Source organism: Candoia aspera, chromosome 3 (assembly GCF_035149785.1).
Source record: "Candoia aspera isolate rCanAsp1 chromosome 3, rCanAsp1.hap2, whole genome shotgun sequence".
NCBI classification, from domain to species: Eukaryota; Metazoa; Chordata; class Lepidosauria; order Squamata; family Boidae; genus Candoia; species Candoia aspera.
In genome coordinates this window covers 197,480,941-197,502,126 of record NC_086155.1, presented here as the reverse complement: position 1 = coordinate 197,502,126, position 21,186 = coordinate 197,480,941, and the positions used below count along the sequence as shown (strand labels likewise).

Genomic DNA, 21,186 nt, shown 5'->3' with positions numbered 1-21,186 from the left:
CTCATATGTGACACCAGGGTGAGCTCTTACATACATAATCAATTACTTTAAAAAACCCCAGAATTTTAAAACTATTATCCAAGAGCAGTAATAATAGATGGCTGTAACAATTTTATAATACAAATACAGATGGAAATGTTATACAAATTAAAATGCTTGGCTCAGACGGTGGAGCCTAGCTATACCCAATTGGAAAAAGTATGTCAAAGCTGGGGGTTCAATTGAGAAAAAAATCCCCTTTGTAATAGTATAAAGGAGGCACTAACTTATAACCTATTTCAAAAAACTAAGGAGATAGGAAAAGAGACAGGTCTTGTTGGTATACTGTATTCCCAAATTAAAACATTCTGGAAGAAAGAATTACAAACCACTTTCCTACATGCACGTATTTGAAAGTCACCAGCAACCAAGTCTCCACTTGCAGACTTTGCTTTTATATTCCTAGCAGAACTTCTGGACTGCTCCCAAGGAAGTAATATGGATGTTTCCATGAAGTTAGCAGAAGTGAAACTCCACCTTTACACACCCACACTCAGGAGGGAATATGCAAGAAGAGCGCGTGCACTGGTGGTGGGAGGGCTGTCAGCTTTGGATTGCAAAGATCCGGACCACCCCAAGATTCAGCCAAAGTTGGGGCTTTTGCCTGTCACCCAGCGAACACCCAGATTTCTGCAGCCAGCTATGCTACTCAAAGCAAACAAAAGGAGAGGGCGGTGATCTGCAGGGAGGTGGGCGCGGCTGGAATCTAGTCCTTCCCCGCATCTAATTACGAGCAGCAGAAAGAAGGCGGAGACGGAAAAAGAAGGCTTCTTCGTCTTCCCGTTGGTTGGAAGACTTGGGGGCGGGGCCGCGGCCCCTGGACGAGGAGAGGCTACTGCGCCTGCGTGGCGCCGGCCAGCCACCTCCCTCTTTTCAGTGCCGCCCGACAGGCGCGGCGGGAGCTGCTCGCGGGGTTCGTCGCTACTGCCGCCGGAGGGGAGATGCTGCGGCTGCCGGGAGCCGCCTTCGGGCTCTGACTCGCCGGGACTGCCGGGCAAGGCGCGGCCACCGAGCTCGGCCGGGGTAAGGCTCGGGAGAGACTCATGAGCACCGCCTTGCCCGCGCCCGGGCGTCGCCGCCCTTCTCCTTCCCAGCGCCGGTAGCCGGGCGGGCGGGCGGCATGTCGTCGACGTGGCTGAGCTGCCGGCTGGCGCTGCGCTTGGGCTCGGTGGGCCCGGCCGGCTCCTCAGCGCGGCCGTCGCGCCTCGGCGGGTGCCGCTGCCTCCTCCTCCGCCGGCGCCTGAGCGCCCTCCGACGCGCCCCCCGGCCCGGGGACGGACTGTGGCTCCCGCACGCGGCCTCCTGCTCGGGCTCCCCGCGGCCGCTGGGCACGCACCCCAGGAAGGAGCCGATGGAGGCGCTCAACACGGCGCAGGGCGCGCGCGACTTCATCTACAGCCTGCACTCGACGGAGCGGAGCTGCCTGCTGCGAGAGCTGCACCGCTTCGAGTCCATCGCCATCGCGCAAGGTAAGGCCCGGCGTCGGGGGAATCGGGGGGGGGACGTGTGAACGCCCCCGGGTGCGGTGCCGCCTGGCCCGCCCGACCGCCGGTGGGTGGGTCGATCCGAACACGCGTCTCGGGGGGGTCAGCGAGAGCGGCGGCCTCGCAAAGCACTTTTAGGCGGGCACCCCCCCGCGTGCAGGCTGGCTTTCTTGGGAAGTCGTGCAAACACGTGTACGCACGTAGTCCTTGGGATTGAGACTAAGGAGCGACTGGATGAGGAATATTGGCATCGGCCCTGGAGGGCTTGGCCATTTCCCTTTAGTGCTAGGAATCCAATCCGACTCCGGGGCCCGGGAATGAAACGCCTCCGGGACGATGTAAGTCCGCTTATTTGCATTCCCTAAGCAAACGCTTCCAAGTTAACTCAGGTGCCCCAAACAGGCATGTGCGCGCCTGCGTTTTGCTGTAGGAAAATACTCCGCTCCTGGCTGATCCCCGGTGCGCGGCAGCTGGTGATTGGGCACGTGCAGCTGTGGTTTTTGGCTTGCTGTTGCTGCTTTTCCAGCTGCATCCCACGACTGACGGGAGCTACGGAACCGGCTTCTGTGCCCGGAGTGATACCTGTATGGTCTTTTCTCATAGTTTCGTTCAGCTGCGGTGCTGTGCCAGACGGTGGTGCAAGAAGACTCTCAATGTGTCACTTGATTGCCTCTTCCTGCAGATTTTTTTTATTAAAAAGAAAAAAAAAAGATTTCTGGAGGTCTACAGTGTGTTCAAAATTCCAGTGCTTTATAATGTTTTTGCAATTGTGTGCGTGTGTGTGTGCGCTTCATGTTGTGTGCCTATCCTTGTGTTCAGGTTCTGCCTTATGGTTCATTGGTGTGCTTGATAAATGCAGGCAGGGACTGATACCTTTTTAGCACAATTTTATGATGCCGTTAATAGGCTCAGTTAGCCTGTTGATACTTTTAAGCAGTGGAACTTGAACAGGTAGTAATAGTTTCAATCAGCTATCAAAGCCAACTTAAAATCCCTGTTTTGAGAATTAAAACACAGATAAGGATATTTTTTAAAAAACCGATGCAGTAGAACATGAAGAAAGAATGCATAGTGTGTCAAGTGTTACTGAAATATAAAAATACAGGGGAAAAATAGTACTTTGGCCCAAGATTTTTGTACCTTTAATTCCTTTAGCTTGTTCTTTTTCCGTCTTTTTCTGCAAGCTGCATAATGTTGCCCATCCCAAAAGGGAATAATACATGCGTATGTTCAGAATCCCTGAATTTCCACTTTCATTGCCAGTGTTGGTTGCAGTTATATCTCAAAGTTAATCAATTGAATTATTTACTACTTATTTCTGAGAGTTCATGTCGGCTGCAACTTTCTTCAGTAACTAGCCCTGATACACAAAACTAGGAAGGGGTCATACTTCTGTCAGTGTGGTTCCAGATAACCATGTCATAGTGTGACACTACAGTTGCTAATGTGGGCTCTTCCTGCTAGCTTTATTTTGCTAATTGGCAGTTTGTAATTAGCAGCTAACAGATGCACATGTCCCAGTGGAACCAGGAGAAGGCTGCGGTACTACACACGGGCTATTCTGGAAGATTGCACATCCTTCAAAGTGAATTATTTGGGTTAGAGGAATAACTTCTTTTTGTTCTGCTGAGAACAATTGTATCAGTGGAAGGCTCCCATTGGATTTGGCCCTTCATTTGTAAATGCCTTGAATATTAAGCTGGAGGGTGGGTGATGAATATAGAGCAACCAGTTTAATTTGTAAAGCAATATATAAATATTATACTTGATCGAAGATTCATCTTATTTTGAGACTTTAATCAGTTGGATAACAAAACAGGTTTAACCAACGATGGGAGTTATAAGATTCCAGATTACTCAATTTTGGGCAGCGTTCATTTTATAGCACAGATTGGATTTACATATGTTACATCGTAATGTACTTTGTTTTTATTTTGGCTTAGGGTATTGAATGAACTCAGCCATTATGTTTTGTAAAAGAAACCATGGTTTAAATATCGTGACTGAATGGGTGAATTCAGCCTCTGTGGATGACATTTTACTGAGTACTAGAAGACAGATCTGTAACTGCTTACCACGGACAGTTTAGATGAGGAACAGAAATGGAAGAGAAGTGCAATTAGTATTAACAAAGGAACTGGTTAAAAAAAGAAATCTGACATATTTAGATGTAATTAACCATAATGGTTAACATTAAATCATACCTCTAAGCTGTGTCAGTCTAATGTAGCAAAGAGTCTAATGGAACCTTAAAATGAACTAATTTGTTATCGCAGAATGTGGCCAGACATTTCCAGTGTCCAAGTACTTCAGCTGTGTTCACACCTCATGCTAAGTCTTATTTAATGTGGTTTTCTTCATTTTGGTATAGCCTAATATTTGAATCAAGTCATTGTGATTCATAGATCATGGTATATGGCTTAGGGTTATAAGTAAAATAGGACCCTGGCTTATTCAGCAAACTTTAGCTAAAGCAAATACTGGCATAGCTAGCATGGTATGTGAACATAACTTTATTGATTAGTCAATTGACTATATCAAGAAACTGGGCATCAGCCACAATAAAATATAGTAACATAAGACAGATAAAATCCAATACTATAAGATGAAATATACTAAGGTGAGATAAAATACAATAAAATGTACTACTGATGTATGTGATTTGCATCATAGTGCGAATAATGTCTACTCGGCTTTTTCCAAAACAAACGACAGCTAATAAATGAGCTTCAGTCTGCCTGCATGTGATTGTACTGAAGTCTAAAGTTGCTCTGAAAATCTCCTGTTACCTTTCACATTGATTTTTCATTTTCTTTTTTAAAAAGTTGCAATTGGACAGCTGTCAGCCAGCTGATAAATTCAGAGCAATTCTTTAGCTATTTCAACCTTTGAAATGGAAAATAATCAAAAATTTCTTGCTTAGCTTTTTAAAATTTTTATCTGTTAGATTATTAACTGCAACTATTAAGCCTAAGCTTTGTATTTTATGTATTTACATAAGTCACTTGCATTTGACCTTGATCCATGTAATAGTGTCATTGAAGAAGGAATTTGAGTGGCCTGTAGTGTTTCTAGTCTTGGGGATAAGAGACAAGTGTGTTGTTATTAAGCCCCTGATGAATGCTTAATAGAAGAAACACTTCCCATCTCGTTCGCCATGTATGCTTGTGTGTTCTTATTCTTTTAATTACAGCTTTTAAAACTAGAACTTTTAAAGTAATTTTCCCAGAGTTTAAAATCCCAACTGCAAGTCAATTTCTACAGATAGAGGTTATGCCAGAATTTGGTTTTGGATCAGGCTAATATTTTATGTGTGTATTTTTTTATTTATTTGTCATATTTATATGGCTGTCCATCTCACAGGCAAGTGACTCTGGGTAGCGTACAACAAAGCTAAAAACAATATATACAAGCAAGTATTAATATTACTATTCAAAACTTTAAAATTATAAAAGGCACAAAACTAATATATACTAGACAACCCTGTAACCCGTTGGGTCGTCCTTTGAGAGAAAGGTAGTGCAGTCTGATGTGACCAGAATGAACATTAAATTTTAGGCTGACCATATTTTTTTTACCCCAGTGCTGGACAGTCCTATGATCATCTAAGAAGAACGTATATCATAAATAGAAAAATAATTGTAATGGCAAATGAGCTTCAATAATAAGTCAATATTTACTTACCTAAACAGATCAACGGAATGATCATGGTCGGGCAAAAAGCAGTGGGAGCGGGAGCAACTTCCGACTTCCTGCTGGCTTTCCCGTTGACTTTGTTTTGGGAAGCTGCAGGGAGCATTGGAAATTACAGTCATGTGACTGTGGGGATACTGTAGTGGCCACAACCTTGTAAATAAAATGGGTATAAACATCACGGAAATTTCAATTCCACAGGAATAATGGGTCTCAGATTTTTTTACACATTCTTGAAGTTAGCGGATTTTAGGTACCTCGATTCAAAAATTGTTGCAGTATAATGCATTGTTTGGGCAGACTTGGGGGCACAAACAGATAAACACAATGGGAGTTTTAGTAGTGTGTATGGAACAAGTGCTAATTACATTGGAGCCATCTCAATGTTTTGTCAGTCCCCTCGGGTCCCCTGATGACACCACCAGGTCTTGAGGGACTTGTGGAAGGTTAAAAGGGATCAGGCCAAATCTATTCAAAGCATAATCAGGCATAATTCTTTGTGTATTAATCAAGTTACAGTAATTACCTTATGTGATACCAGTCATGCTAGATTAACAGATGATTAAATGCCAAACATAAATCCACATTTCTGAATTGTATCATAACATTACTTGTAATATTTAAGTATGCTTTAGATTCCTACTAATGCAAAGAATGTGAAACTACAAAGAATAATGTAGAAAACTGCAGAGTTTGACATTTTATTGTATCTTGCAAAAACACATTACTTATGTGATCATTTTTGCATTAGGACACATGCAGCAAATCACAGATCTAGCAGCTAATTATTATTGTCCAAACTCGTTCCAGGAACTTTCCATCATAGTAAGCATTGTAGGGAGACCAGGGCTATTATTTTACTTAATATCAGACCAAAAATAGAAACTGCAAGAATACAGCTTTGTATTAAGAGTTTATAAAATGTAGCGTGGACTAATATGGAACCCTCATGAATTCATATTTCACCTGGAAATTGAAGTTCCATTGAAAAGCATATACATTCTGATAAGGCCTCTAGTATACTTTTTATTATGGGTTATTTTCAGTTTAATTTAGGAAACTGAAATTTTGACATCTCTTTGTCTCATCTGGATGTAATAACAAACCATAGTTTAAAGAACTCTCCCCAAATAATCTGACATTTTGTCATGAAGCCCTGCTTGTAATAACTAGTTGGCTTTTCTGCTGTGTGATTCCAAGATTGTCTTACCCATTAGTACAGTTACTCTAAAATATTATTTTGAAGAAGTGTTTGGCTTTGGATCACATCTAATGTTAAGCTACAGTGTTTATTTGCATGAGATTTAGGAACTCATCCCAAATGAATGAATGCGCTCTTTTAAATTTGAAGCAAGTGGTTGTTGTCATTGTAACTTGCGGAAATTAATTCTATACGTAATTATGCATTGTATGAAGAAACATTCCTGCTGGCCTTGAATCCCCTGCCAGTCATTTCTATAATAATGAAAACAAGCTGCTTTTCTCTGCCTATTTTCTCTGCACTGGCTGTAATTTCATTCATTTCTGATGAGTTCTTTTTTATGAACAGAAAACCTAACATCATTTAGCTTTTTTTCCCCCAAGCAAGGTATTCCTGCCCAGCTGATTATTTCCTTTATATTTTTCAGCATGTGTTCCAGCACAAGGCATGATTCAAATTTGGCTGACCCGGCAGAAACTGGTGCACAGCTTGAGCATACAAGTGCTTCGTTAACCCCTTCACTCTTCATTTATTTAATTAATTACCGGTCCAAATTGCTAACTTACGGCTTACGTTTGCCATACAAAAATGCAAGCTATAGTTTACAGGTATCAGGTATAATGCCGAACTGTTATCAGGAGTTGATGTGATTGTAGCACGCAGTGGAAGAAAAAATACGCAAGCCTGGATCTCATTTCCATTAGCACCATAATTGTTTGAGTCAAGCTTATTGAATATTTAACACAAGCTGGGTTCACACATCTCACCAAGCTGTAAACATGCCTTACAAATAACAATGGTCAGGTTGAAAGCAGTCAGAAAAAGAAAACTCACACTCTGGTTTAGTGTGACCTATGATCCTAGTTCTAGTTTCACTTTCTGAAGTTAAATGAAACTAACAATGGTTTCCCCCTATGTTTTTACTAAATTGCTAACATTTCTAAATATAACCAGTAGTAATTATTATGGAAAAACTGTACATTAATACAATTCACGGTCTTTTCTGCTTCAAGTTACAAATGTAGGGAACGTTATATAAAACGTTTATAGTCCATTTCAGTTGTCAATGGAAAAAACAGATGAATTGCCTTTTGTCTTTCCAATCTTTTATTTAGATTACCATGGCATTCTTTTACATAAGTATAAAGTAATAAGGTTAATTCAGTTTGGTCCTAAAATACAAATACCTTCATACTTGCATACTTATCATGCTATCTTCTTTCTGGGTAAGCAGTGTTATGCAGAGCATAGAAAAAGAGTAGGAAACCATAAGGAAAAGAAATAAAAGAAAATAGCAAAAAAGATAAGGAAAGTAAAAAAGAAACATAACTAAAAGTAGTTAATACCAACACCATTCACTATATCTCTCCATACTTTTTGGCCCTTTCAAACCATTCTTGGTTCACTTCATATTTTATCTTCTATTCTTTCAAGTTTCTCTCTTATTTTGAAAACCTCATCACTGTTGAGCCCACATGTTTTTGTTCTTTCTCTTAATCTGTTCACTCTTACTTCTTTTGTGATTCATTTTTGTTCATTCTCTCTATATGACTAAACCACCTCTGCATACTACTCCCTTGCTGGTCACTCATTTTTGTATTCAGTCCACATTCATGATATGTATTCCCAATCTATTTTTCAACCATCCGCTGTTATTCCCCTATGGATCTCTAAAATACTCCTACTAACATTCCCTTTCTTCACTTTCACCGCAAAACATTTCATCAGTTTTATTTTTAATTCCATTCACTCTGTTGGAAGTTCCTTTTTTTTAATTTTAAATTGAAAAAAAATGCATCAATTAAAAAAAAAAAAACTCCATAAAAATTTACATTTCCATCAAAATTGCTCTGCATATTCTGTTTTTTAATATCTTAACTGTACCTTGCTCTCCCTGACTGTATTTTTTGCAATTATCTTTTTCTGCCTTTACATACCATATATTATCTTCAGCTTATTTTTTGCTGCATTCATCCTCTTGCATGCATTTTATAATCCACAGCTCCTTTCACTTCATCATTCCACCACAATACCTTTTCATTCTTCTCATTAGCATAGTTCCACATACCTCTGTGGGACGCGGTGGCGCTGCAGGTTAAACAGCTGAGCTTGCTGATCGGACGGTCGGCGGTTCGAATCCGCGTGACGGGGTGAGCTCCCGTTGCTATTCTCAGCCCCTGCCAACCTAGCAGTTTGAAAACATGCAAATGTGAGTAGATTAATAGGTACCGCTTCAGCGGGTAGGTAATGGCGTTCCGTGTAGTCATGCTGGCCACATGACCACAGAGGAAGTGTCTACGGACAAACGCCGGCTCTTCAGCTTTGAAACGGAGATGAGCACTACCCCCTAGAGTCGGACACGACTGGACTTAATGTCAAACCTTTATCTTTACCTTTACATACCTCTGTAGCACTTCGTATCATAATTCTTTCCACCTTGTTCTAAGCAGAGTTCACATGCTCTTTTGTCCACTTCCCATTCTTTTGGGAGTATCTTCTGATACTTTTTCATATAGGATTAATACTCTTGTTGCAGTCATTCGCCTGCATTCCCTCCCTCCCTCCCTCCCTCCCTCCCTCCCTCTCTTTCTTTCTTTCTTTCTCTTTCTTTTTCTCAAGATCCACTTGTGATACTACCCCCCAAAAAATCCCACATTCAGAATGTCTTAATTTTCTCAATCTTCCATAATCAGCCAAATCAATCAACTTTTACATTTATGTTTATTCCTTTGCCATATGTATTTTTGAAACCAGGGCTTTCTCTAAGCAGGTACTCACCAGACACTCATTCTAATTTACTCTTTGCATCTCCAAATGACCCCATCACTTTTTCTGCCCTCTCTCAGCTTGTTTCCACTTGTCCATTCATGCAACCTAGTAGAATAATTTCCCCCCTGGATATAGTAGTCTTCGTTCGGAATATGTTGCGATTTTCCTCAAAATGCATTTCTTGTAAACCCAGCCCTACCAACTAGAAGGCATTCATATTTTGATGGCTTCATTGCCAGCATCCCCTGCCTTTTCCTTACAGTAGGTATTTCCTAATAGTGAAGAAGGGTAATTAAGTAAGAAAGTAATTAGCTGAGGTCCCAGGAATTTTTATGTTTGAATAACTTTTTTTTTTTTTTGCCTTAGAAGGCCAAAGGCAAGAGGTTGTTAAGAATAGATTTGATAAATATTTGCATATTCATGTTAAATCTGCAAATGAAACATTCAATTGAAGCCTTTGCTAATTCTTACAATCTGTTTCTGAGAATATTCTTTCCACCTTGTTCTAAGCAGAGTTCACATGCTCTTTTGTCCACTTCCCATTCTTTTGGGAGTATCTTCTCCCAAAAGAGAATATTCCAGTTGCTGGAATAAGGTTAAAATACTGATTTGGTTTCTGTGCCTCTTATCTACCAGTCCATATGTCCTCTCTTGTACAGTGCCATTTTTAAAGGATTTGTGAATAAAATCTTCCTCTGTACAAAGAGAAATAAGTTGCCTTTGTTGTAATGTATTTACAACTCTCACCGTCTTGGTATCTTGGCAAGTGGCTTGCTGGCTTTGCCTTAACAGACAGATTGGAGAGGAACTACGTACTTATATACTCTAAGGTAATACTAAATCTGAGGCACAACTACTAAATTCAGGAAAGATATTTCTTCAATCTGTATATGTAGATTCTTTTATATCAGGCCACCATTCTATCAGTGGTTCTGGACTGACAAATAGTCATTTTGCATTGTATTGTATCTATTTCCTCCTGTTACTCCAGGAACTTTCATGCAGAGACAGATTAGACTGTGCTAAATAACTCACCAGTCAAAGCTAAACTTTTCTTAATGATGCCATGCCATGTATATTTGCATGTGCACATTATTTGAAACTCTAATGGACTTTGGGTTTTGCTGAAAGTGATATGTGAATGCAGCCACAGTGGTTTGCAAATAAGGGCTCATAATTTAGTGTTGTGTATGACTCTTGACTTGCTTGAGATACTAATAAATAGTATCTATTTGCCATAATTCTTTGCCAAGCATGATCAGTACTTTTGCTATTAAATCAGAGGCAACTCACCATAGGCTGCATATCACAAAATTGAGTTCAGGGTGTGTATGTACGTATGTGTGCATTACAAGTGCTTTTATATTGCTTCAGTCAAGTGAATCTAAGCAGCTTACAAGTAAAGAGAAATGTATTACACATTACAAACATAAATTAAACATAATTTAATAACCCACAAAGCTTAAACTTCATAACATTACAATAAATCTTACCATGGTCTCCTGTGCAAGCACCGAGTCATGTCTGACCCTTTGGAGGGATGCTGCTTTCGCAACGTTTTCTTGGCACACTATAGTGGGGTGGTTTGCCATTGCCTTCCCCAGTCATCACCTTCCCCAGGAAGCTGGGCGCTCATTTTACCGACCTCGGAAGGATGGAAGGCTGAGTCAACCTGAGCCGGCTACCAGCTTCCTCTGGGATCGAACCCGGGTCGTGGGGAGAGTTTCGGCTGCAATACTGCCACCTACCACTCTGTGCCACATGAGGCTTTAAATCTTACCATACACTTCCTAAATACCTGCTCGTCACACCCTTAATCCCCTAATACGGCTGCTAAATATCCCAAAAGTTGCACTGCCAGTTTTCAGTAGTCAACTGCTAAGAAACAGAGACACAATTTAACACCATTTGGGGGCAACGAACAATTAAAAACAGGCCTGCAAATCTTCATTTAGCTCCATTGCTTCACCCATTCCATTCTGTTGCCCCTGCCCATTCCAGCCTATGGCTGCTAAAAATGGCTCATGTTTCTGTTAGCTTATAACAGGGAACTAAGTTTTTACTTTTGGATTGCTGGAAAATGCTCTGTAATGGGTGCTTAGGCTACAACTTTTCTTTTATAGTCATATGTTTATTCACACTGCAGCAGTAGCTTGCTGTGAAATAAGCATCCTTGCTTTTAATACAATTTCTTCCCAGTGTAAATAAAATCAATTTAAATTCCTGAGTAATCCTTGAAGTCAGCAGAAGCTGAGGTAGACTTCTGACAAGGAGCTGTTTGGTAGCAGGAAATCAATGTTACAGAATTCTTCTGGGCAGCTTAATATTTTTATAGTGTTGGTTCAGAAGTTCAGTAGTTCTGCCTTCCCTAGCGAAGGATGAATTTTATCAAGGTAATGAAAGGATAAATGATTGTCTTTAGAAAGCCTATATCCTGCCCATTCTTTGAATATGATGAGCCATCTTAAATTGTGGGACACTATAATATAGTGGTAATAAAGTTAAGAAAAAACGTGTCATATTTGGTGACTGAAGAGACAGTTTTTCAATTCCAGTTAGGTTTGTGGAGAATCCCATCTACCATTAGTTGTGCGTTCTGATGTAATGAGACTCTGGAGACTCTTAACGTCTTTGTCATTGTTAAAGTGATGCTTTGTTCTGTGTGCATTATGTCTTTATAATGACTTCGTTGGAAATTTAAAATCAATCCATTTGAGATTACTCACATGATTGCGTTTTTGAGCCATTTACTGAAGAAATAGCAAAAATGAATTTATTACAATTATAATTTATATTTATTTATTGCCTTTGAGTTAGATTTTATTCCTGGTGACTACGCAGGCGCATCCCTGCAGTTTTCTCAGCAGTATTTTTTCAGAAGTGGTTTGCCACTGCCTCCTTCCAAGGGCTGAGAGAGAGTGACTGGCCCAAGATTACCCATCTGGCATCATGCCCAAGGCAGGACTAGAACTCACGGTCTCCCAGTTTCTAGCCTGATGCCTTCACCAGTACACCAAACTGGCTCTCAATTCTCCACATACAAATCCTTATAAGTAATGTCAATAATTAATTATAGTTAACATTTATACATTTATCATAATATTTACTATAATTTAAAACAAAATTAATGGTAAGTCTTCGGTTAGGGTATTTGGTAGCATGTGGCTGTGTGGCAGACAAGGCAGAACAGACTCTGTGGTGGTCTTTGACTGATGCCTGTCTTTTTTTCATGCATCAGAATTACAGCATTATTTTATATGTAATATGTTCACTTTTAAATTGTGTTGTATACAAAATAACTAACCAAATAAGTCTGTGTTTATGTTATTCTTTCAATCTCCTTTTTTTTAAATTTAGAGAAGTTGGAGGTTGCACCACCATCCACTGGACAACTGAAACATGGTAAATGCTTGGGTCTATTTTGTATTGTTTTCTTTGAAAAATCAGATATTTCCATGGGTTAGCGAATGGAAAACCTCCAAGAACTGTAGTGTTACCATTCTTAGTATTTGGCTGTTACTTTTCATTTTCTTGGGGATAGTATTCGCCATGCAGTTAAATATCTGCAACAGAATGGTCTGCTTGATGGGGATCTCCTGAATTCTTCATCTCTTCCCCAGTTACAAGTTGGTTAAAATAACTTGTGTAGCTGAGTACAGAGCTGTGATAGAAAGCAATTCCACTGGTGATTATCGGTGATTCCTTTGTGTCGCTGCTGTTGTTTCCCCTGCATCACCCAACTGCGCATGGCATTATCTAGAAAGTACTCTGAATGAACCTGGCCTTTCAGAGATAGTCACTTTGGTGTTAGTGATCACTGCATACAAATTGCTGGTAGTTGGTTGTATTCAAGACGGTATGAAAAGCCTTTTCTGGGTTGGGTTATTTATAGAAACAGAGTGTCATGCCTGGGATTTTAAGCACATTTCAGTCCATATTTGGATTTGGATAAATAACAAGTAATATCACAGAGCGGGGCAAATTGAGATTAAGGTACTTAAAATATTCCTTGTACACCTCTCTTTTCTTCTAGTGTTCTTCCACAATGCAGTACCTTTTGTAGGCTTTGGATTTTTTGATAATGCAATTATGATTGCTGCGGTAAGTCATCTTGGTACCAATCTTTATATGTACTGAATTATACAGTATTCCATTTCTAGTATTGCAGCAGTGCAGTATTGCTAGTTTTGGTTCTGCTTTAACACACCATTACAAAGATGCCGTATCATGTATACTGCTTTGGGGGGGCCTTCTGGAGGAACTTATGAGCAGGCTTGCCCCCTCCCCCTTTAACATTTGCATTGTTTCCTATATGGTGATTTCTGAAGCCTTGTCTACAGTAATGTGTAGGTGATAATGAAACTCTTTGTTATTTTTAGGGCACACAGATAGAGTTATCAATAGGGATTGTGCTTGGAATTTCTACCATGGCAGGCAAGTAATCAATGTCATTGCTGTTCATATAGATTTTTATAGCTATGTATTTATCTAAGTTTATGTGTGCAGCGAAACTCATAGAAACCCTTTGCTGCTGCTTGAGGAAAACATGTGCTTAACATCAGTGGAAACTTTATCACCAGATAAAATTAGGAACACATACTTCTTCGTCTGAAGTTCCTTGATATTTTTCTTCTGTGTTTATTCCAATACAGTCTTGGATAAATTATATCTATGAATGATAGCTTTTCTACTCTCTGTTTAAAATAGCTTTATCTGAGCTGCTTCCCTATATGGGTGCAAAAGCGTCTAAGGGGAAGTTATTCCGTAGAAGAAGCAATTGGAAGAGTATGGATATTTTTGTAAAGGGGAATAATTATGACTTACCGAACAATCAATTGGATGATGATGATGATGATGATGATGATGTATTATTATTATTATTATTATTATTATTATTGGAGGAAATAACTAAGGAGCTTCTATTGACCTGTCCTACTGCTTGGATGCAGCTTTTTGATTGCTTTTCTAAAAATAGATTAAAGGATGAGTCAATTGGCATTAAGCTATTTTGTGATTTCTGATTTTGGCTAAGTCAGCCATTATGGTTTAACAATCTGTGGTTTAGTGTGATATATAAATTCAGACCCTCCATATGAAGAACTGACCTTGTCATTGTGCTTCCAGCTTTTAGAGAATATACCTAGAAATTTGTTTCATCTTTTACACTTTATTTAATGGTTCAACTTTTTAAAGTTTGGTATAATTTTGAGAAATGGAAAGAACATGCTTTCTTCAAATAAAATAAACACTACTTAGTTTTAGTTTGAATTTTGAATATTGGTTTATTGTAGATAAAAGTTTATCATGGTCTTGTCTAAAGAATATAAAAAGAGTTCTGTTGGAGCAGACTGAAGACCTATCTTAACATTCCCTTCCCATTGAGGCCAATAAGATATCTGTGGAAATACTGTGTAGCTTTCATGATGCTTGATTTCTGGTTTGAGCTAATCATCCGTACATATTATACTAAAGAATGGAGAACATGGGTATAAGTTCTTTACAGTTCAGCAGTATTATTCATATTGTTATATTAGCTTCTCTGGTTTCCAGTTTGTTTCTGGGCTCAAATCAAAGTCCTCTCTTTGACTTAAAAGCTCTCTGTCCTGGAGCCATACATTCTTAGGAATTGCCCATCTGGGAAAAAAATTTTTTTTGTCAAGTTCCTTTTCTGAAGACTGTTTCAGATTCTCTCAGTACCAAAAAGGTATCTGAGAGAGCTTCTTTACATTTAATAGCAATAACCTAGAAGTGGTTTTGGTCCTAGGGATCATTCATATGCAATTACTAAACAATTTTGTAGGTTACCCTGCTAAATTTGTGGTGTTTTCATACCTTTTTTTTTAGTTTTCATGATGGCTGATTTACTGATGTTGTGTTTTTATTTTGACCTATGTTGAAAAGCAGCTTTGATGAGATATATACATATATCCAACAATAGTCTTCAGAAGAATTTTAGCTTTAAGTAATAATATGATTATAAAACATTTTCTTTGTATTTCTGCACTGTTACTAATTTATATAATGCTTGTGATTTTCCAACTAGCTGCTGCCTTGGGAAATCTTGTCTCAGACTTAGCTGGATTGGGGTAAGTTTAATTGTATTTTTCGTGATCTTAAAATGTTTTTATATAATAGAAGTATTTCAGGCTCAAAATGCCCTGCTGGTTTTAGCTCAAAATACTTTAATCATAGCTAGAACAGCACCAGAACCCTTTGAGTAACTAATAAACTGGCTTGAACATGGAAATGTTTTGCGCATCCCCTCGTATTTTTAATTTTGATATATTTATTGGGATTTTTGGACAGGCCAGTACAGAGTGGTGAAGCTGGAATTGAGCTGCAATTCAAGCTAGGACGTTGGAGCAAAGGGTGTGCCTGTATAGCATTGTGCCTGTTATACTCAATTGAGTTCATACATCCTCATTCTGTTTTGAATTCTTACCCAGTTCTCACCTCAGGTAGGAATAGGTGTTTATGTGAAGAAGAGTGGGAGACTGATGAGTTGACAAAGAATCATAGTTCAGGGTATCATGTTTTTATTAAATTTATAATTTGCCTTTCTGGGGATAATGTGGCATTTAAGGAGATTTAATAAATTTAGTGTGATTTAAGAATATAATGATTTGAAACAAAAATATTTCACATTGTTTATGTATAAAAAGAAGGCAAGAATGATAAAAATACTGGAGGGGAAAGGAAGAGACTAGGTTTTTGCCACCCACTCTGTACTTAGGATTTACATCATGTAGGATGTTTGTGCACTTATAAATCACTCAAAACAATATTACCCTCAAGATTAAAAATGCTCTCTTTTCTACTGTATAATTTATTGGTACTGGTCGGCAGTGCAGAATTTAAAGAGACTGACTCTTTAATTGCTTGCTAATAAAAACTAAGCAAAATTGGTATATTTCAGAGGTTCTTGTGCTCACATCTGTGTTTTTCTTCCAAGTCTTGCAGGCTACGTTGAAGCTATGGCTTCCAGATTGGGCCTTTCAATTCCTGATCTCACTCCCAAACAAGCTGACATGTGGCAAACACGTCTTAGTGCACACTTGGTGAGTATGTGAATTTATGGATGAGGGCTCAAGTGACACCAAGTCAGGGAAAAATAGCAACTTCAGTACTACTTAAACCTTAGCATTTGGATACTTGTTGTGTGTGTGTGTTATTCCCTATTATTCCTGTGGGAGTGAAAATAGAAACCAGATCTTTTCAGAGTATAGATCAGTGTTTCTCAACTTGGCAACCTTAAGATGTGTGGACTTCAACTCCCAAAATTCCCCAGCCAGCATGCTGACTGTGGAATTTTGGGACTTGAGGTCCACACATCTTAAAGTTGCCAAGGTTGAGAAACACTGTTATAGATTATGCACCAAATACATCGTTCTGCATACAACTGATTTTGAGAAGAGACTTTCAGATCCGCCTCATTGCACATTAATTCCTGTGCAAAGTGATGAGTTCCTAATGTGAACACTTCAGCCTGAGCTATATAAGTGATGTCAATTGGATGTTCACTATCTGATCTGACTCTGTGAACACCCCATTCTCTTTGGTTTTTCCTTTTTTTTTTAGGGTAAAGCTATTGGAGTGACCATTGGCTGCCTTTTAGGAATGTTTCCGTTGTTCTTCCTTGGAGATGAAGAAGACAAAAAACTGGAAGGAAAAAAATAACCTTTTTACAATGCTTATCTACACATATATAAACTAATGTACCTCAGATATACAACTATGCTGTCAAAGTATATAGGAATTTAGAGACAGTAACAAGCAGCATGCTATTTTACAGAAACACTTAACTTATTGTGGCTTTTGTCTTAGTACATCTTTTTATAAGGAGTTTTCCTTTTTTTAAAAGTAAATTGTTGACATGTGATTTCACTTAACACTGATGGTTGACTTTGACCATGTCTCCCTCCCTCCCTCCCTCTTCCTTGGTTTCTTTCACCGGGATTGTTACTTTAATTACCTGTCATTGATGCAGTGTATAGCTTTTGGTTTTGCATTTTTCTAAGTCTTTGGAAATGCATGGCACAAATTGCCCTGGATATTCATGGAATCCTCCACTCCAGACTTCAGTGTAGTTAGGTGACAGGGGCCCTAAGAAATACCATGCTGTAGCTTTTTTGCTTTTATTTACGGTATCTTGTGGCAATAATTGTATACAGGTGCCTGAAACAAAGCCTGTTAGAACAGGGTTCCTCAACCTTGGCAACTCTAAGCTGTGCGGACTTCAACTCCCAGAATTCCCCAGCCAGCTTTGCTGGCTGGGGAATTCTGGGAGTTGAAGTCCTCACAGCTTAGAGTTGCCAAGGTTGAGGAACCCTGTGTTAGAACAAGTGTTTACTTGAAAGGAGTGATGGAGAGGTATTTGCTGTATAGTGAGGCCAAGATACAGACCCATTTATGGTCAGTTTTTTTCCCCAGACAATGCTCAGAGCGAGTCCCTAAGTTATCCAGGTGGCAGCTTAGATCCAAGCAACCCTACAAGTTGGTATCTCCAATAATAGCTAACTTGCAACACAACAGACTTGGAAAGCATTTAAAACATCTTGCCTCTGCAGCAAGTAGTGGCAGTCTTCATTCTCAGATTTCCATTGTCAGATATTCTCACCCGTTGTGCGCATGACTTGTTTTGCCACAGTATTTTTGAAAATCAGGCTTAGTCTCACTTGGCACATGAACTTCCAACCCTATTTAGCTTTCTGGAAAAAAAAACACTAATCAGCCCAAGCTTCATTCCTGATTTCAAGGCATTAGGGAAACAGGGTAAAGGTTCTGTTGGATGCAGAAGAGGATGTGGCTGGTTTGAGGCCGTGTACAAGAACAGAAACACAGTGTGAAGGGGAGGCAGTGCTCAAAGATGAGAGTAGAGGAATGTTTAGCAGAAGAATAAAGTAAAGTATTAAGCCTTGGAAAGATACAGCTGTCCCCCAAAATGCGCTGACTTTTGTGTAAAACAAATCTCTGCCACTGTTGCATGTGTTCTGCTTTAGCAATTCAGAAGTAATGATATTTGTGTCCTTGTCTGTGAATGTTAATGGGGGAGAATGGTAATCTATTTGGCACTGTCTGGACGAGTGATTATTATGTGCAGACTTCAATTTACAGAAATAAACTTGTTTACTTTTCATTTAATAGGGTTTCTTTTCATTTTGCCATGTTATGCTTGTAGTTACTGTGCAGCATTCAAAAGAATCCTTACAATTGAAACTTAGTAAAGAGCATTATGTCTCCTTGATTATGTGGGTATATTCTAAGCATTTTGTTTTTATTAAATAAAGAGGACCATTTGTTCATCTGTTTCCAGTGAAATATACTTACTGAAAGGCCTAAATAGCATACTTGATCACAAAATCATGTGCCTTGGGTTCTGCTGTCCAGATATTTTGCAATAACCTGGGATAAGTGAAGGGTGGACCACATGCCGTTCCAAACTCATCTGTAGCCACCAAGAATTGCACTGCTAAAATTAGTGACAAATTACTACATTGAAGGAATGCTGCAATCCATCCTTCTTATAGGAGGAACCAACCCCCAAAAAGGAGAAAAAATTGTTGGGGAACATTATTTGGGTTAGCTTTAAACACCCACAAAAATGTAGAGAAATAACACTGAAACCCACTGTGGTCCTCATAAATCATTTTTAAAATGCAGCCAGTATAATGCCAATCCCCAGTTTAAACTTCCATATAGTTCCTTCCAGCTGGATTAAACTACTTATCATCTGCATATGCCTTTACTTTCAGGGTGAAACTAGATAAAAATCTTATAAAAGTAGTGAAAAAGAGGGTATTGCCTTGAAGAGAGACTGGAAATCCTTCAGTTTCCCCTCTTGCCTCTAAGTATGTGCATTGACTGAATTCACACAAAACACTAAGTTCTAGGCCTGTGCATACAGCATTTTGGAACAGGTGGTGGCTGCCATTGCACTGATGTAGAAAAAAGTCAGATGATGATGTAACACTTGCAGACAGATACATACACATACCCCTGAGTGTCCTGAAGCACCTTTTTGCCTTTGAATCCGAAGAACTGCACAGCCCTTTGTGCCTAGTGTATTGTACCAACTGGCTATTGTGGTTTATTCAGTAAACTGGCCTAGCATGGTGGTTGAATCACAACATTGTTTCCTTTCTTTAGTTCTTTGTCTTCAGCATGTTCAGAGATACATATGTATAGTAGTAAATATAAATATTTGTGGTAGCATTAATTTTAGGTCAATACTTGCATTCATCATTAAGCAAATGTATATTCCTTGTTCCTCATGGTAATTGATTCAGTCTGTTTTGAAGAAGCTGCATATAAAGTGGTAAGTACAGACTTAGTTATTTTTATTTCTGTTGAAATACTTTGCTTACCGTTTTTTTCCTAACCTGGATTAACTTTTATGGTACAGTATTGAAACGTCCTTCAAACAGACAACATCTTTATATGACCTGACAAACACAAAATCCCATCCCATACCCTTTGTTATAGAAGAATACAAACCCCATTCAATGTGCAGCAATATGTTGTGTTTATGAAGTATATAACAATCGTCTTGATTTGTGTATTTAACTGATTATATTTTGTTGCTATTATATGTCAGAGCATTGAATCTAGAAACAAAAGGAAATGAACTACTTATTTGATACAGTATGTAGTTTTGTCTTAACTGCTCCTTGCTGTTGTCTAATGAATAATGCTGGCCATCATGGTGGATCTGTTAAGCAGTTTGAGTTGTGACACGGAAAGGGTGCCATCATTGCCTAGAGAACATCTCTAAATGGGAATGTAAAATCATGGCCACAAATTTAATTACTATAAAGGGAGATAGAGTTGACGGAAACTCTGAGTTCCAACTACATATGTCCAAATCTTTAATTAGCAATGTTACCTGACAGTGCAACAGATATTTCTAAAGTTTTGCGTCATGCATCTGACCTCACAAAAATGCAATGCACTTGAAACGTAGCTAAAAGCCGTAGGTGTAATTCTTTTCACTTTTTTTGGAATGTAAGCTAATAGGAAAAGCATCATCAAAGCCAGCAACCATTGACTTACGGAGGCAAAGTCCTGTGGATCATTCTTTCTTTTGGAGATTTTTTGCTGCTGTTCTGGATCTTCTTGTTCAGTGGGTTGTCCCATGAAGACAGAACCTAGCCTGTGGAAGTTAAGTTGGCCACTGGAACTTCCACGTAACCTTGAAATCTTCAGAAGGCCATTCTGAAATCTGTAGCATAGATTATTCTTGCATATGGCTTGTTTGCTAGGGTTGTGCAGGGTTTGGTGCAATTTCGATCAGTTGGAAGCAGCCTCTGTGCCTCCATCTGGATGCTAAAAGGGACTTGGGTGCTCTTTGTCCATAGCAGCCTCTGTCCACTGTTGACCAAATCAAGTCAGCCCATTTTGACCCACAGCCCAGCCTCCACCCCATTCTGACCATTGTGATGGTCCAGATCAAGGGAATACCTTGAAGTGAAAAATGCTTCATGCCGGCCTGTTATTTACAATAGTACAGGTTTCTCTCACTTTGTGCAAATTTGCTATTATGCAAATGATTATTTTTCATCCATGAATGATTGAATGAATGAATATGTATGTGTGTGTGTGTATACGGTATATACTGTGTGTGTGTGTGTAGAGAGAGATTCTGGTTGAGCACCCTGTCTCCCACTTCTGTACCTGCAATAGCTGCTACTATTACTATGGGGTCAAAATGGCCATCAGCGTCTTGTCCAACCCCTTTACCCAAAAGGCAAAGGACCTCCCTAACAGTAGAAACAAAGTGGGACATAATGGGCTGCCCTGAAGCTGGTGAAGGATCCTCAGCCCTAGTATCAGCTTTGAACCTGGGCAAACCTGTGCACAACATACTGAAGAATGTTAATACAATTTGTTGCACCATGATGCATTCTACTTCTTTGGTCTGCCATAATCACGCACATTAGAAATCCAGCTGTAGAAAAGATGACAGCAATGCTTTCATTGTACATAGAAAAGACATGATTGAGG

The 21,186-nt window shown here is 39.3% G+C and overlaps 1 protein-coding gene across 1 annotated transcript; it reads left to right on the top strand.

Moving 5' to 3' along the window:
* Positions 1–944: 944 nt before the first annotated feature.
* On the top strand, positions 945–18,490 carry TMEM65 (transmembrane protein 65). The gene is made up of 8 exons (XM_063299651.1): positions 945–1,508; positions 12,544–12,588; positions 13,220–13,287; positions 13,566–13,620; positions 15,230–15,272; positions 16,139–16,244; positions 16,765–17,386; positions 17,530–18,490. The coding sequence occupies exons 1-7, from the start codon at positions 1,160–1,162 to the stop codon at positions 16,861–16,863; spliced, it is 765 nt and encodes a 254-aa protein (XP_063155721.1). The 5' UTR covers positions 945–1,159; the 3' UTR covers positions 16,864–17,386; positions 17,530–18,490.
* Positions 18,491–21,186: the final 2,696 nt, after the last annotated feature.

Coding starts and splice junctions, on each gene's coding strand:
- TMEM65 (XM_063299651.1), top strand. CDS start 1,160: ATGTCGTCGACGTGGCTGAGCTGCCGGCTGGCGCTGCGCTTGGGCTCG. Junction 12,589..13,219: donor CACTGGACAACTGAAACATG/GTAAATGCTTGG, acceptor CTTTTCTTCTAG/TGTTCTTCCACAATGCAGTA. Junction 16,245..16,764: donor CACGTCTTAGTGCACACTTG/GTGAGTATGTGA, acceptor TTTTTTTTTTAG/GGTAAAGCTATTGGAGTGAC.